General features: G+C 39.0%; 1 protein-coding gene across 1 annotated transcript in view; it reads left to right on the plus strand.

Moving 5' to 3' along the window:
- Positions 1 to 2,914: 2,914 nt before the first annotated feature.
- The window catches only part of RNF17 (ring finger protein 17), a 57,169-nt gene continuing 45,448 nt past the window's right edge, over positions 2,915 to 14,635 (plus strand). The window contains exons 1-7 of the mRNA XM_080376082.1: positions 2,915 to 5,062; positions 5,705 to 5,796; positions 6,531 to 6,589; positions 7,608 to 7,663; positions 8,981 to 9,080; positions 12,283 to 12,363; positions 13,848 to 13,948. Of these exons, the coding sequence (XP_080232208.1) occupies positions 4,974 to 5,062; positions 5,705 to 5,796; positions 6,531 to 6,589; positions 7,608 to 7,663; positions 8,981 to 9,080; positions 12,283 to 12,363; positions 13,848 to 13,948 (578 nt within the window). The 5' untranslated portion in view covers positions 2,915 to 4,973. The remainder of the gene's footprint in view (positions 5,063 to 5,704; positions 5,797 to 6,530; positions 6,590 to 7,607; positions 7,664 to 8,980; positions 9,081 to 12,282; positions 12,364 to 13,847; positions 13,949 to 14,635) is intronic.

The raw sequence follows: 14,635 nt of genomic DNA on the forward strand, positions 1-14,635 counted from the left end.
CAGTGCCTACACAGAGCCTTCAGTCAGACCCCACAGGATACTGCAGTCTCTCTCTTTAATACTTATTTCTGCATTAGGACCCAAATCTGTGCCTTGCTATAGGCATGCTGAGTATCAGGAGATTGAAAGCTGAAGTCAGGAAAAGATTTTCTGCTTGTTTAAAAACTCCTTATTTCCAGGTAACCCTATTTATGCTATGTGGTCAAGGTGCAATGTAGTCTTTTCAAACTTAGATTAAAATTGGGAATGCATGCAGCTGGACCTGGAGAGATGAAGCTGCAACAGCCTCACCTCTGTCAGGCTCCCAGATTTAGCAGCTGAACACAACGGACAAGGCTAATTCACAATCCAACCTCTGGCTGCTATTTCCCTACATGCTAAAAAAAGATGGACTTTAAACAAAGAGTACTGTATTATGTTCACAGTAAAAAGCTTGTAAGAGGAACTTTAAAGGATGAAAGATTGATTTGAGCATTAAGTTTCCTAAAAATCACAGTAACATTTTAAATAAAATGCTTTTATACTTATGACTTTTCGTTTCATATCTTTACAACTAATATACCTACAGAAAGACTCAGCAAATTTCTTAGACTGTGCTTCAAGCAAAAAAAGATTCTGTAGAGAAATGGAAGTAGCACGAGTTCAGCACCAATGCCACAGAAGTACCTAGGGCCAAACTGTCCACCGTAATTTACAGATAGTTTGTAGTTTTTAACCAAGAGGGTGGATGAGGAAAAAAAAGTATCTGGCATACTTTGCAATCAATTTCATTCATAGAAAATTAGATAGGTAATAGCTAATGAATATAAGCACCTAGTAACCATTACTATGAGGACATGCTCATGTAAGAACAGCCACTAACTACATTGTTAAATGCAAGGATCCAGGGCTCTTGGTATGAATTATGAGGGAACTAATTATTACCTAACAGCAACCTAGAGATCCATACATCCTCACTGTATGGCTCCAGAAACACTACTGGTAACACAAGGGAAGGGTGAACACATGCCTGGAACCAGAAAAATACAAGGCCTACCCTTTCAGCAACAGCACAGGTTTAGATCAACCTTAACTGGTCATAAGAATTCATTTCAGGCACAGTGATAAAAGCAATGTATTAACTGAAGATGAATAAGCAGTAATTTTTACTTGAATGACTGTAGCCAGATACTACAGCTGTAAAAATTAACTATTTATAATGATAGAAACTTCACTGGAGAAAACACCAACTGCAGTGTTAGAGCAGAAATTATACACATTGGGTAATTCTAGAGATCACCGACATGTAAATCCTGGGTAACAAATACACTGATGACCTTGAAAAGTCTAATCCCTTTCATAGTGTAAGTAACCTAAATCTGGGATACTTCAAAAAGATAAATATTATGAGCCAGAAACTGTGGATGAGGCATTGAGATTAAGTACAACATTTCCCTCAGGTATCAGTGTCTCTCTGTTAGACCACCACCACATTTGTAAATTACTTGTCTAACACGTGTAAACCTTAGAAACCAGATAATTCAGTTGTTAATGCTACATAATTAGCATTTCATTGACAAAATCATACTTCCAACACATCTGCATATCCCCGATCTACAAACTGTTCTAAATATTGCACTTGGCCCTGTCTGCAGTAATATGTAACAGGTCTCCTTCCCTCCCCAAACACATGTAGCCTTTCACATAATATTTAGGGGAAAACTGTTTTTTCACTTACCATGTCATCATATGGTCATACCACAGAAAAAATCCAATAATGGTTACAATACCAAATAACCAAGATACATGTTCACAGAATCTACTATCTAAATGAAAAACCAAAACAAACAAAGAAAACCCAAACAAACAGAAGAACCCCAAACACTGGCAATTCTAGCCTTGAGTCATTAAATTTTGAAAGCAGAACTCACAGAGAAAGGGCAAGATGCAAATGAGAAAGGAGAATAATTTGAAGAAATAACAACTGGCTGGAAAGATGATATAGACAGTATACAATATTGTTTTCAACCAGCATTTGACTGTGATTTTTCAATACAGCTACATTGTTCACACCAAAGACAGCGGGCTGTTCAGTATTATCTTTCTAATACACTCTACTTTCTTCCGCAGACAAAGCCAGTGAAGTGGCTGAGATCAATCGCACCCGTATAAGTAGAAACGGGCGAATGAGTCCACCCAGAGTTAATCCATGCTGCCATCTTGTGGTTCCCCACATCAGAAACACTGACTTTTGCATGCCTGCGTTTTAAATACTATCGTATAAAATTAAGAAACGTCAGGAATGTTCTTTGAATAGCTAATGACACAGACAGAAGGTGTTCCTTCTTTTACGGAATATTACTGTTGTCTTTTCAGAAATAATAAACCAAGTTGCCAGTTTCATTTTCAGATTTTCAGAGTGGTATGAGCGCAAAACTGAAGTGGTACAGTGTATGTTTATTTCATGTATAGGCTGGCAGAGCTACAAACAAACGTATTATATGCATGATATATAACATAACGTGTATGTATAGCTTTTATAATTCTTTGTAAAGGCATAAAGAACAGAATGTTCAGCTATAATTATATGAATTTTGACAAATTCATAAGCAGAAAATGGTAACAAGCATTTGTTGCTATTGTTCACTTATTTATTAAATGGAGCTGAAGTTGAAATATAAGCAAGGATGAGCTGTCTTTCCACCGAAGAGCCAATTAGGCCTAATCAGGCTTCTAATCAAAGAGCTAGTTAGGCTACTGTTAAGACTATCCTTTACACTGCAGCTTTAAAATTGCATTCAGACCTTTAACAAGGCAATCATTCCTACCGTTCCCTTTCTTTGCTACATCCGCAACAGGTCTGCCATCACTCATCCTATATTTTACCCCTCAGCCAATATTCACTATGTTCTTAAGTAATGTTAAGGATAGATAAAGACAAAATTTTGGGTACACAAGCCTTTGAAATAGAGGAGGCGATTTCCAAAGCTAAATACAAATTGAGAAAACTCCTGAGATTTTAACTTCATTGCAAAATCTGATAGGAGAATCTGAGAGAAAGGACAACTTATATTTACAGAACAGAAGCGGGTTTATCTTCTATGGGACAGGGTTCATTTGTTGTCTCTCAGCCCTGTCCTTTACAGTATTTTGTAGGACTTCTTTGCAGGTTGTTTCAAAAAAAAAACCCACTACTGGTTATGGGAAGTTAGACTGCATGTACAAGTTTACCCTGGTACTGATTTTTAGTCTCACAGTGTTTCCTACAAAGTGTCCATAGGCCAAACCACGCCAAATGGAACCAGACTGGGCACAAAGCACAACTGTAAAATTTGACAACACATCTCCACAAGGATTTTATACACAGTCAAGTCTAATCAGGTCCTGGTGAACAAGGGCTCCTAGGGGAAATTATTTACAAGCTGGATCAGTTTGCGGAAAACTTCTGGAAAGTTCTGCCCCTCACAAACAAATCACATTCCAGTATAGCCAAAGGAAACTAATGGAAGCTTGCTAGATTTGGGAGGTTTAACAAAACACAGGCGAGGGCCTAGCTCCACAGAATTTTCTAATTTTTAAGCTTTACTGCTCCTTTCTTCATGCTTTCATTCCCATTACTCCTGAAATTCTCTTTGTGCCCTTCCAAAAGACAAAACTAATCTTCCCCATTGCCTCTTTTCTCAAGTCACTGTTTGCCTTGGCCACACTGCTGAAGTACTCCCTACCACGGAAACCTAGAGCTTGTGTGGCCTTTCAAACTCTGCCTCCTTACCTAAGTCAGAACCCCAGCCTAGCACGCACAGATACTTAAGACATTCAAAATGAAAGGTGTGGGGTAGAACCTAGTTTTACTACATGAACCGGGCAAAAATACAAACTAGCTAGGTTTTGGTAGGAAACTGGCCTCTTGGAAACCTGGGGCCTAGGTCATTATTTGGCAAGTGCAAAAAGCAAAAGTTGCAGGGGAAAATCAGTGTACTTTTAATTTAAAAGTCAATTTCTTTTGCTAGAGGTAATTTAAACAGAAATCTGGAGAGCATCACGCTACATCTGTGACAGACAAAACAGGAATAATAAAACACTACAAAAAAAAATCTCTTACTTGTCATGCAAATAATGAGAAAGCGTGTAGGATAGCTACTCCAAAGCATGGACTTGATGGTTTCTAGCCCAGGAAACGCCTTGTTTTCAAGGAAGGGACTCTGGCCTCCCGGCAGATGCGAAGAGGGATGAGGCTCGGTAGCCCCCGCGGCGCCGCAGGCCGCCAACCCGGTGGCGAAAGCCGCCCTGGCCGGCCGCAGCAACCACCGCCCTCCCCCTCCCGCCTCGCCGTGATTGGCTGCGATCGGAACGAGGCCCGGCGGGGCGCTCGCTGATTGGGGTAGCTCTTCTGGCGCGCAGTGGGCGCCACGAGGCTTTCTTCGTCCTTCTTTCAAGGTGAGGGGAGTCGCGTCTTGTTCCCGGCCGTCTCGGTGTGTACCCGCTCCAGCCTCTTCACCATCGGCCTTTGTCACCTGCAGCGGCAGTGGTGCTCTGGGTGTCTGGGAGGAAAGAGCACCTCTCCCTTCGGGGGCGTGGGGAGGGGAGGGGGGCGTGGGGAGTGGGAGGGTCAAGGATGCAAATGGCCAGATAGCAGGCCTTAAGGAAAGGAGTGGGGGTCAGTATACGTGGCGGATCGTGGGCGAGGTGTGAACCTACGGTATTGAGATGCTGTAGAAACGGGAAATAATCGTCTTCTGCTGTGTCTGATAAGGTTAGGGGTGGAGTAGCTGTACAGTGCAAAGCAGGGCAGCATTTTGTTGCATTTAAAATATTTGTTTTTTAAGGAAAAAACAGGTGTATGTTTTCAATTAATTTTCTGTCTTATCTTTTTCATTTTGCTCTTTGCCCAGTGCTGCAAGTAATCTGTAGTGTTGGCTCAAGTGATAAAACGTGTATGTTGTAGAGAATTAGCCACGTTTTTACTTTAAAGTGTGAGACCATCGTATACCGTCATGAGTAGAAAGATTGAGTTCTTGGTACATAACAGTAGTGAAGAACGTGACAGTAGGGAAGAATATAGAAGACTAAAAAAATATCTATGGTACGTGAATTTTGAGATTACTGTAGTGGCTTTAGTATTTTTAAGTTCTGATGTAATTATCAGGAAATCATATTGAGGAAATTAGAAAATAATGTTTGTACTCTGCGGTGTTGCAATTGAGTCCATTTTTATGCTATTTATGTGTTAAACATGCAGTTTGTGGGAAGTTCTAATGTGTGGAGTGGGTTCAGGGGAAAAAAATGTAAATGCATCTTGGGTTGTAAAATACCTAGTTATTAGGCTATTAATATCTCATATTGATCTGAATGTGTATTCTGCAAGTAAATAAATTATTGTTGGTCTAGTCAATATATTTTCAGTTAAATTTCTAATTAATGTGATTAAAATCGATTATATAACAATTGATTAATGCTGGTTCTAGTTACCATAAATGCTGCATATCTAAAAGCTCTAGTACTCCTTTTATGATCAGTTCAGTATCATGGAGGTGAGTTGCGCCCCCTCCAGTTAGAAGAAGTAACAACATTTTTGTGTGCGTGGTGTGTATTTCATTAACTGCACCTTCTCAATAATGTCATTTGGTAAAAGTGGGCAAGCTTAGCTCTAAGAGAGCTGGTGGTCAGAATTTGTGTTTGGTTGGTAATCTCTAATTACCTTCAACCTATACTTCTACTTGTGAAGGCAATGTTTTGAGGTACTGGAAGAGATTTTTGCAGAACCAAATCAGAGAAACAGTGAATTATGTCGTATGTCAAGAGCTATGAGTGTAGAAGGTAAGGCTTTTGGATCTTGACCTTTATTTCCAGCAGTTTTGTGGTGTGCAGTATTCAGTGTTAATTTATGTTACATGGTCTGTTAAAGCCAATAGATGGACTGCCAGATTCGATTAATGCATTGTTTGTTTACTACATTTGTAGTACTTGGCAAGAATGATCAATATCTTTCTCTTCCCTTCCTGCTGTTAATTCTTGACAGTTACTGAAGAGTTTGCTTTAAAGGAAACCTCATTTTCCTAGGATTTTTTGGTTGAGTATTTTTTTTTCCCAATTGCAGAATTGTGTACTTACTGTGTTGTGTATGGATGCTCTATGAAAATTTTTTTTCCTGTACTATAGGTACATGTTTTGAATGTGTGTTTTCTTTTGCGTTTTTGGCTTCCCTTTTGTGTGTTTATCCTGTCTTGAATGTAGTAGCAATGTAATACAGCTAACTGTGCAGAAAATACCTTAATCATTAAATGCAAGTAAATTGTGTTTAAATTTTGGGGTTTTGGGGTGTGTGTGTGTTTGTATAATTCCCAATTAACTTCCATATCTATTTGTCTGGATTTCTATTTCTAGCTTTCAAATTCTGTCATTACAAGTCAGTGTCCAAATTCCTGTTTGCTTTATGAATACTATCTAGAAGACTGCTCTAGTGATCATATATTCCTGTTTGTCTAATTGATTGAGACACCTTACAGTTAACAACATTAGCAGTCAAGTGTTTTCTGTGCTTGCTTTTACAGCCTTGTGTGATGATGTGAAGGATGAGAACACTGATTTCTTTGGTTTCTCTTCTACAGAAGTAAGTTGAAGGTTTCTGTTTAGTAGTCACTGTGGTGGTCTGAAATAGTGATACTACAGGACCTTTTGCAGTTGCATTGAAAGTGATTAAAGCAAGCTTTACATCTCCTCTGGTATAATATAACCACCTGTTCTCCAGCAAGTCTTAACTACCATTTCTTGTTGTGCAGTGTAGCTATGCAGTATGCATCTGATGTCCAGAGTCGGGTTTTAGGTTTATTTTTACAGTTCTCCTTAGTGCCCCGTGTTGCCACCTCTGTTCCACCCTCTCGTCTGCACAGAATGTGCCAGAAACCAACTATGTAGGTTTTTTAAAAAAACTAAATAAAAAACCACTTTTTCCCTGTCAATTCACAAATAAAAGGACTTCAAAGATTTTTTGATACTTTTTTAAAACCATTTCAGTTTGCCTGCCAATGCGTAATTTCTGAATATATTTCTGTTTCTGTACTTAAAAAAATGCTCTGCTTGTGAATCATCTCTGTGTTCTAACCTGCTAGTGCCATTTGTTTTACAGAAATCTGTAATTTGGATAAACATTAAGTGCCTTTTTTTTTTGTTTTAATTTATGCAAAACGTAGTGTGTGGCCGTTCTGTTTTTTCTGTTATGAAATTGAGATTTAGTCTTTATTGCAAAATACAGAGAAGTCAAATCTCTGGAGTTAAGCCCTGTCATTATATTTTATTGAAAAAAAAACTTGTAATCAGGTTCAGTAATGCAATATATTAGAAGTTATGCATAGTAGTGGGAAAAGTACTAAAAGGAAACAGGAAGTTAACATTCCTTTTACTAGGAACACTTTTCACTTACCAAAAAGGTACACTGATGGCTAGAGAGCTTCAGCCTGGAAGCTGTTTTCTTATACCTTTCCTTGCACTTGCTTTAAAGCTTAGTGTCATTGAAATTTGGGTGGGGGGGTGGTATTGAAGGTGAAAACAGGCTTATAGAACATTTTTGTACTGGGGCTTGGATTTAACCCTGTATTTGAACTTACTTTACTTTTTCCCTCTGAATTTAGACCATACCTGATTTTAAACTTGGGCTGTGCAGCTACAACTCACAAAGGCTAGAAAGGTAAACCTTTAACTCAAGTGGGTTTTGTGCTTAGATGCCAGACTGGGGGAGGACTTGACTGAGCAAGCATTTCCAGCCATTTTTCTTGGGCTGATTTTTTTTTCATTTTTAATGTATTCCCATTATGAGTGTCTCTACTGTGGGGGCACAACTTGCTTGACACTTGAGTACAAAAAAAACTTTCATTGAAAGACAGTGAGAAGCAAATGGGTTTGGCTTGAAAACGTTTGGAACTGAAAGTTTGAAGTGTGGTAACACCCTGATAAAGGTTGAGAGAGAGAGAACTGCTGAAATGCCAGGCTGTGATAGGAAGGACTGTATCACTGAAGTGCCTTCTTCCCTCCCAACCCCCTGCTGCTCTCATTGCACCTTCTGCATATCTAAGTCACGCATTCGCTTGCTTATTAGTTGTCTAGCCTACGTGAACTTGAAGGAAGCCTTAAAGTGGGTGTCTTTCTCCCTGCTGCCATTACTGTGGAGATTTGTGTTGATACAAATGAGAATAGGCCCAGATAATTCTTACAGATCTGTTAGATTCATATAAAACAGTTCCTTTATTTATTTATTCTTTAAGGGAGGTATATGTTGCGAAATAGCAGTGCACATTGCACACACCAAACCTTGCCCAAAGTAAAATAGAAACTCAAGATTTCACATATGGCTGTCAGCATCTGCAGCAGTGTTCTCCAAGCCCTCTCACAACCCATCCGAAGCAACAGTCTGAGCACAGGAAAAACACTATGCTTCCCTCCTGTTGTTGGGCTGGTTTATGCAGACTGTTTTTTGAGAGCCTTGACAGATGTTTAGATCCATTTGTACTTTGCAAAAGAGCAGATATAGGTGACTGTAACAACAGAATTTAAGAGCTTTCTAAACAGGTTGTCAGTAGATCGTTTTAGTATAATCTGTCATGTATTCAAAAGATTTTAACAGCCAAATCAATATCTGATGGGATGTCTGAAGGAAAACATTTGGTCAACAAATGACAAATTAATCCTGGAATGCTAATAGTAATGCATTTTACTCTTACTGAGGATAAAAATGACTGCAACCTACTAAGATTTTGTTCAGCCTTACCAAAATTGTCAGATGAAATTCAGTTACTAATGATGAATTTTAAGATGATGCTAGTAGAAAGGAAACTTTTTGAAAAGTGAGGTATCTGTAGTATATCACAGTGAATTCTACTCTTTAAAAAGTAGGTGTGTGTATGCATTTAAAGACAGATTTTGTAATACTCAAATTGTCTCTGTTTCTGGGAAGTTTGATATTTTAGTTGAAATGTGTAGGTTTTTTCCTTAAAGTTTTGTTTTGCAGGCCCTTCAGTCACAAAACCAAAGAGGAAAATGTTCAGTACCAAGTTTCTTCAAATGGTGGGCTAAGGGAGAAAAAAAGTTTACCTCCATCAGCAGACATGGTGAGTTAATATGGAATTTCCTTATATTCTCTCTCATTACTTTCGTATGTGCGTAGTTAATACCATACTTTCTAAAACACAAAAACCTGCAACCTTAATAGTTACGTTCTATTAGTCTGTCTTAGCATAGACTTGAAGTGCAGCTACAATGTTAATAAAATAACTTGACAAAATCAATCAGCTCAAACCCAACCAGGTCATAATTGAGGACGGCTAGTTTATTCAGCTAACTGTGAAACTAAGTATTTTGAATTTCGCGTTTCTTAAAAGACACCTGAGGCTTCACAGTGTTTGGGTTTGAGGCTTTTTTATTTCTTTTGCAATTTGAGGCAGCTGCAAGGTTCATGCAACACATCCTTGAAGCAGTCATTCAGCACAACAAGGTTGTTGGGTAAATGAATCTCTTTTAGAATCAAAGAATCATTTAGGTTGGGTAGGACCTCTAAAATCGTCAAGTCCAACCAGTAACCCAGGGATGCCAAGTCCACCAATAAATCATGGTCCCTAAGCACTACATCTAAGTGTTTTTTAAACGCTTCAGGGATGCTGATTCCACCACCTTCCTGGGTAGCCTGTTCAAATGCTACCCACCTTTTCAGTCAAGAAGTTTTTCCTAATATGCAATCTGAACCTCCCCTGGCACAACTTGAGGCCATTTCCTCTTGTCCTGTCCCTTGTTACCTGGGAGAAGAGACTTGACTCCCACCTGCCTACAGCCTCCCTTCAGGGAGCTTTAGAGAGTGATAAGGTCTCCCCTCAGCCTCCTTTTCTCCAGGCTAAGCAACCCCACTTCCCTCAGATGCTCCTCATAAGACTTGTTCTCTAGACTCTTCACTAGCTTTGCTGCCCTTCGGACATGCTGCAGCACCTCTGTGTCCCTCTTGCAGTGAGGGGCCCAAAACTCAAATACTGTATTTTTGGTGCAGCCTCACCAGTGCTGAGTAAGGGGGATGATCACTGCTCTTGTCCTGCTGGCCACACTGTTTTGGATACAAGCCAGGATGCTGCTGGTGTTCTTGGCCACCTGGGCACACGGCTGGCTCATGTTCAGCCAGCTGGCAGCTGGCACCCCCAGGTGTTTTTCTGCCAGGCAGTTTTCCAGCCACTCTTCCCCAGGCCTGTAGTGCTGCGTGGGGTTGTTGTGACCCACGGACAGGACCCAGTGCTTCTCCTTGTTGAACCTCATGCTGTTGATTTTGGCCCGTTGATCCAGCCTGTCAGATCCCTCTGTAGAGCCTTCCTACCCTCGCGCAGATAATACTCCCCTGCGACTTGGTGTTGCCTGCAGACTTCTACTCTTTGCCCTGCATAACCTCATGACATCCTTCAAGTCCTTCAGAGTTGCCTGTGCCTTCTTCCAAAGGTCATAAACACTCCTTTTCTCCCCAAGTTCCAGCCAAAGCTCTCTGTTTAGGCAGGCCAGTTTTCTCCCGTGCTGGCTCATCTTTTGGTATATGGGGACAGCCTGCTTCTGTGCCTTTAAGACTTCCTTCTTGAAGAATGTCCAGCCTTCCTAGACTGCTTTGCCCTTCGAGACTACCTCCCAAGGAAATCTGTCTCCTAAACAGGCTAAAGTCTGCCCTCTGAAAGGCTAAGGTAGCAATTCTGCAGACCCCCTTCCTTCTCCCAGAATCAAAACCTCTCATCTTGTGACAGCTGTGTTGTAAGATGTCCTCCACCCACCGCATCACCCACCAGTCCTCTGTAAATAGCAGGTCCAGTGGGCTATGTCCCCTGGTTGGTTCACTGATGAGCTGTGTCCGGAAGTTATCTTCCGTGTGCTCCAGGAACCTCCTAGAGTGTGTTCTCTCACTGTTACATTTCCAGTGGACATCTGGTAAGTTGAAGTGCCCCATGAGACCAAGGGCTAGTGATTGTGAGACACCTCCTCTTGAAACATTCTATGAAGTTTTCTAACATGATCTTTCTGAATGAAGTTTATGAAGTTTTTTCCAGGCTCCTTTATTTTTTGATTGGTGATTACTAGATCTTTGGCAGTATCATTTCTTACATCACTGAATAAGTATATCCGTGTCTTTGAGTTTTAGAAGGATTTTTATTACTGTATCATTGATCATAATGGGAACCACGAAGCAGAGAGGCAGCAATGTAATTCCATGAGCTTTTTACCTATTATGTCTCCTTGTGCCTGCTCAAAATAGTGGGAACAGTTGTCACAGGGAAGTATTCCAGGTAATGTTCAAGTCATAATAGGAGAAGAGCTTTCTTCCCTTTTTCTGCTCCTAGGAAGGCGATAAAATCCGTCTGAGATGTTCAGGTACATTAATTGGAAAGATCTAGAGCTGAAGGTAACAGACACCTTTAGTAAAGTCCAAAATGATGTGTGTGATTAACAGGTCTCTCCCAGATTGCAGGTAGCACTTCCTTTCATTTATGCTGGTGTCTGATCAGAGACAGAACTCTTTCAGGTTTTTGAACTCTAAGCTTTTATTTCTCTCTAGCTTGTGTTTGTTCTGCTTAACACCAGTGAGGAACACTTTAAAAGTTGGAGATGTTTCCACACTAGTTAACTTGCCTTTTGGCAAGGTGATCTGGTTGCCTAAAAGCTTACACCATACCATCCCTGGCGTTTTGGGGCATCCCCATCTGATGATGATCTCATTTTGCTTTTAGCAAAATACCAGCACTCTAACCAGTACTCTTTAACATTAGCTTTAGTAGTGCCAGTGAGAAAATAAGACATTTCTGTATGTAAGTTTGGTTCTGTGCGGAGTCATATGCAAGTATTTTATTGTCTCTTCTTGGATCAGCATAACACTAGGAGCTTATTACCTTTTTTTTGTTGATTTCCCCCAGATGATATTCCTAAATATTTTACCTTTTTCTAGGCTGCAATGTTCCCATTCTTCAGTCTTGCATTTTTTTTTCCTCTGTATCGGTAACTGTATTTTGATTTTCCTTCATGTACTATGTTTTAATTTGGTTTTTGTGTGTGTGTGTGAATGAATTGTAGTGTATTCTGAATTTTTTTGACTGTTATAAACATACAATGTAAATGTTCTTATTGTAATTCAGGTTAGGTAAGTATTTGGGGCCTGTTTTCAGCTATAGAGCTGTGCAGAGCACAGATTCAGTCACGCACATCAAGTGCCTCTCATGTCAAAATGGCAAATGAATTTAGGCTATCTTGTCTTCTAGTCACACAGGCAACTTTATATTCATTGACAAATCTTTCCCCCAGGACATCAAAACTATGGAAGATCTTGATGAAGCTTTGTGCATAGCTACTTGTAATCTCAGCCACTTAAATGATGCAGAAAAGGTGGGTGAAAATAAGTTAAATAAATCACAAAACATAAAATCCTATCCTTGATTGAAGCATTCTTTCGGGAGTAGTCACACAGTAGCATGCTATTTAAACATGTTATCACTGCCTTCATTTTGACATCTCTTTTGTCCTTTAGCTGTTCGGGACGTTTCTGTGAATATATGGCTTTAAATGCTAGGCTGTAGTCTGAAAGGTACCGACTGCAGGATCATCTGTAAAGAAGTGTATGAGCTTATGCATAATTCATAGTTAATAGGTCAATCCATATATAGCAGAACCATATGTAAGCCAGTCTTTTAAGTACTAAACTTTTGTTTCCTTGAATCATGGTAGAATTCAACCTTTGTTTTTGCTCTGGCAACTATGCTGACTTTCTCATTTTCATGTGTCTTGTTCTGGATTTAAAGGTGGAAAAGAAATTACATGGGCAACAGAAGTAATGATTTTAACAGACACAATATGCAAAATATGTAAATCAAGTAATGCCTTTTTATGCACAGAATAAATCCTAAAATTTTATGCACAGAAAGAATCCTAAAATACTGGATAATGCTGGTAATAGGTTTTACTGAGTAACCTGTGAACTTCATTAATGATAATGACTTTATTTAAACTTTAACTCTTATTAAATACACTGTGGGAGAGTTTTCAGTTCTGTATTTGACATTTATTTACATTTTACATATATTCTAAGTTACACCCAGGCATAGAAGTGTTTAATGATCCAAAAACTTAAAGCAAATTCATTCTAGTAAGTGTGGTATGAAGCATCCCTAAAACTTGTTATCCATTCCCTTTCTAACTTGCTTTGTTATAGTGGCCAATCTGTGAGTTAAGCAAAGTTACATTGAATATGTAATTTGTATACTAAGAGCATCTTGTAAAAACCTGCCATTTCAGCAGCTCTAATACAGTAACTCATGCATACAACTGTGGTCTTCCTACAGCTTTTCAACAGACTGATTGTTGCTAAAGCAGTGTTGCGTTGCTGAGATATTTTTCCATGTCTTTTCATTAAATGTAACTATAGCGACAAAATTAATGCTTAGCCAGGGAAAGAATCTTTATTTCTTTCATTTCTGCTCAGACTGAGTTTAAAAAAACGGGAAACTTGGTGTGCTACTTAGCTGGGTATGGTGCTATATGACTATGTCAAGTAAGGAAAGTGAGGCGGTGGCACATAGATCTATATGTTTCTTGCCTCATGGATCTGAAGATTTCAGTTGACATGAGGATCACAAGCCAGTGCAAGCTGACTAGAAGCTAGAGAAAACAAAGGGATTAATGAGCTATAGCTGGTTTAAGTATTGCTCTTACATGGTTTAGTGTCACTCTTCCTGCTAAGTATTGATCATTGTCTTAATTTTCATTGCTTCTGTTCTGAATTAAAAAAGAAAGAGTTGATGTGACACTAATGAAATAATAATAATGGATAGTGAAATAATTAATGCATGTTTATTGAACACTGAATGAAATAGATGCTGGAATATTTGGAATGGAGAATGAAGCAGGAAGGAGACAAAGTTGCAGAAACTGCTGATAAAGCATTTGATGAACTTGCTACTTCTCTCCTCTCAAGGTAGTAATCTATTTTGCAGAGTGGTGGGCGTGAGTTATTTTTTCAAGAAGTTGTTTCTAATTCAGATAAAAGAATTCTATATAAAATTTCGGTCTTCCTTTCAGCAGTATTTCATAATACCTGTCTCTAATTTTTGTGCAGTATTTTTTCTCTTTTCATAGTGGCATCTTAGAGCTCGTTTTCAGGGCTGGAAAACACTAGCTTATGTTGCCTCTGCTCTTTAAAAAAAGAAAAAACTTAGTCTTAATGACACTATTTTTCTTAAATAGCTCAATTTTGACGTTTTTTTAATATTGATACTAGATGAGTTTAACATCAAGAATAACTTTTTTTAAAATTCACTTTCTGCAAATTTTCAAGCTGATAAAACCCTTCATTTCTTGATGTCTTCAAGAACTCTTCATTTCTTCATTTTCAAAAATATTTTTATCTTCAGATTTAAAGGGGGAAGGGGTGTCAAAACTTGGGATTCCAGAATAGCCTCTGCGAGGGGTATCTGATACCTTAATAGACTGAATTGTAAAATCCAACTGTTTAGTTTTCAGTTGGATGTGTATGGAAGAGTGCTTTAAACATTTAATAAAAAACTTTCTCCAAATGAAGTGGCTTTTTAGTGTGAACTCTTAACTTTTGTGGTTCCTCCAATTAAGCGGGTTTTCCATGCTTTCCACTTTTCACTGTTTGAAG

This window comes from Falco punctatus (assembly GCF_963210335.1).
Source record: "Falco punctatus genome assembly, chromosome: 2".
Taxonomy (NCBI): Eukaryota; Metazoa; Chordata; class Aves; order Falconiformes; family Falconidae; genus Falco; species Falco punctatus.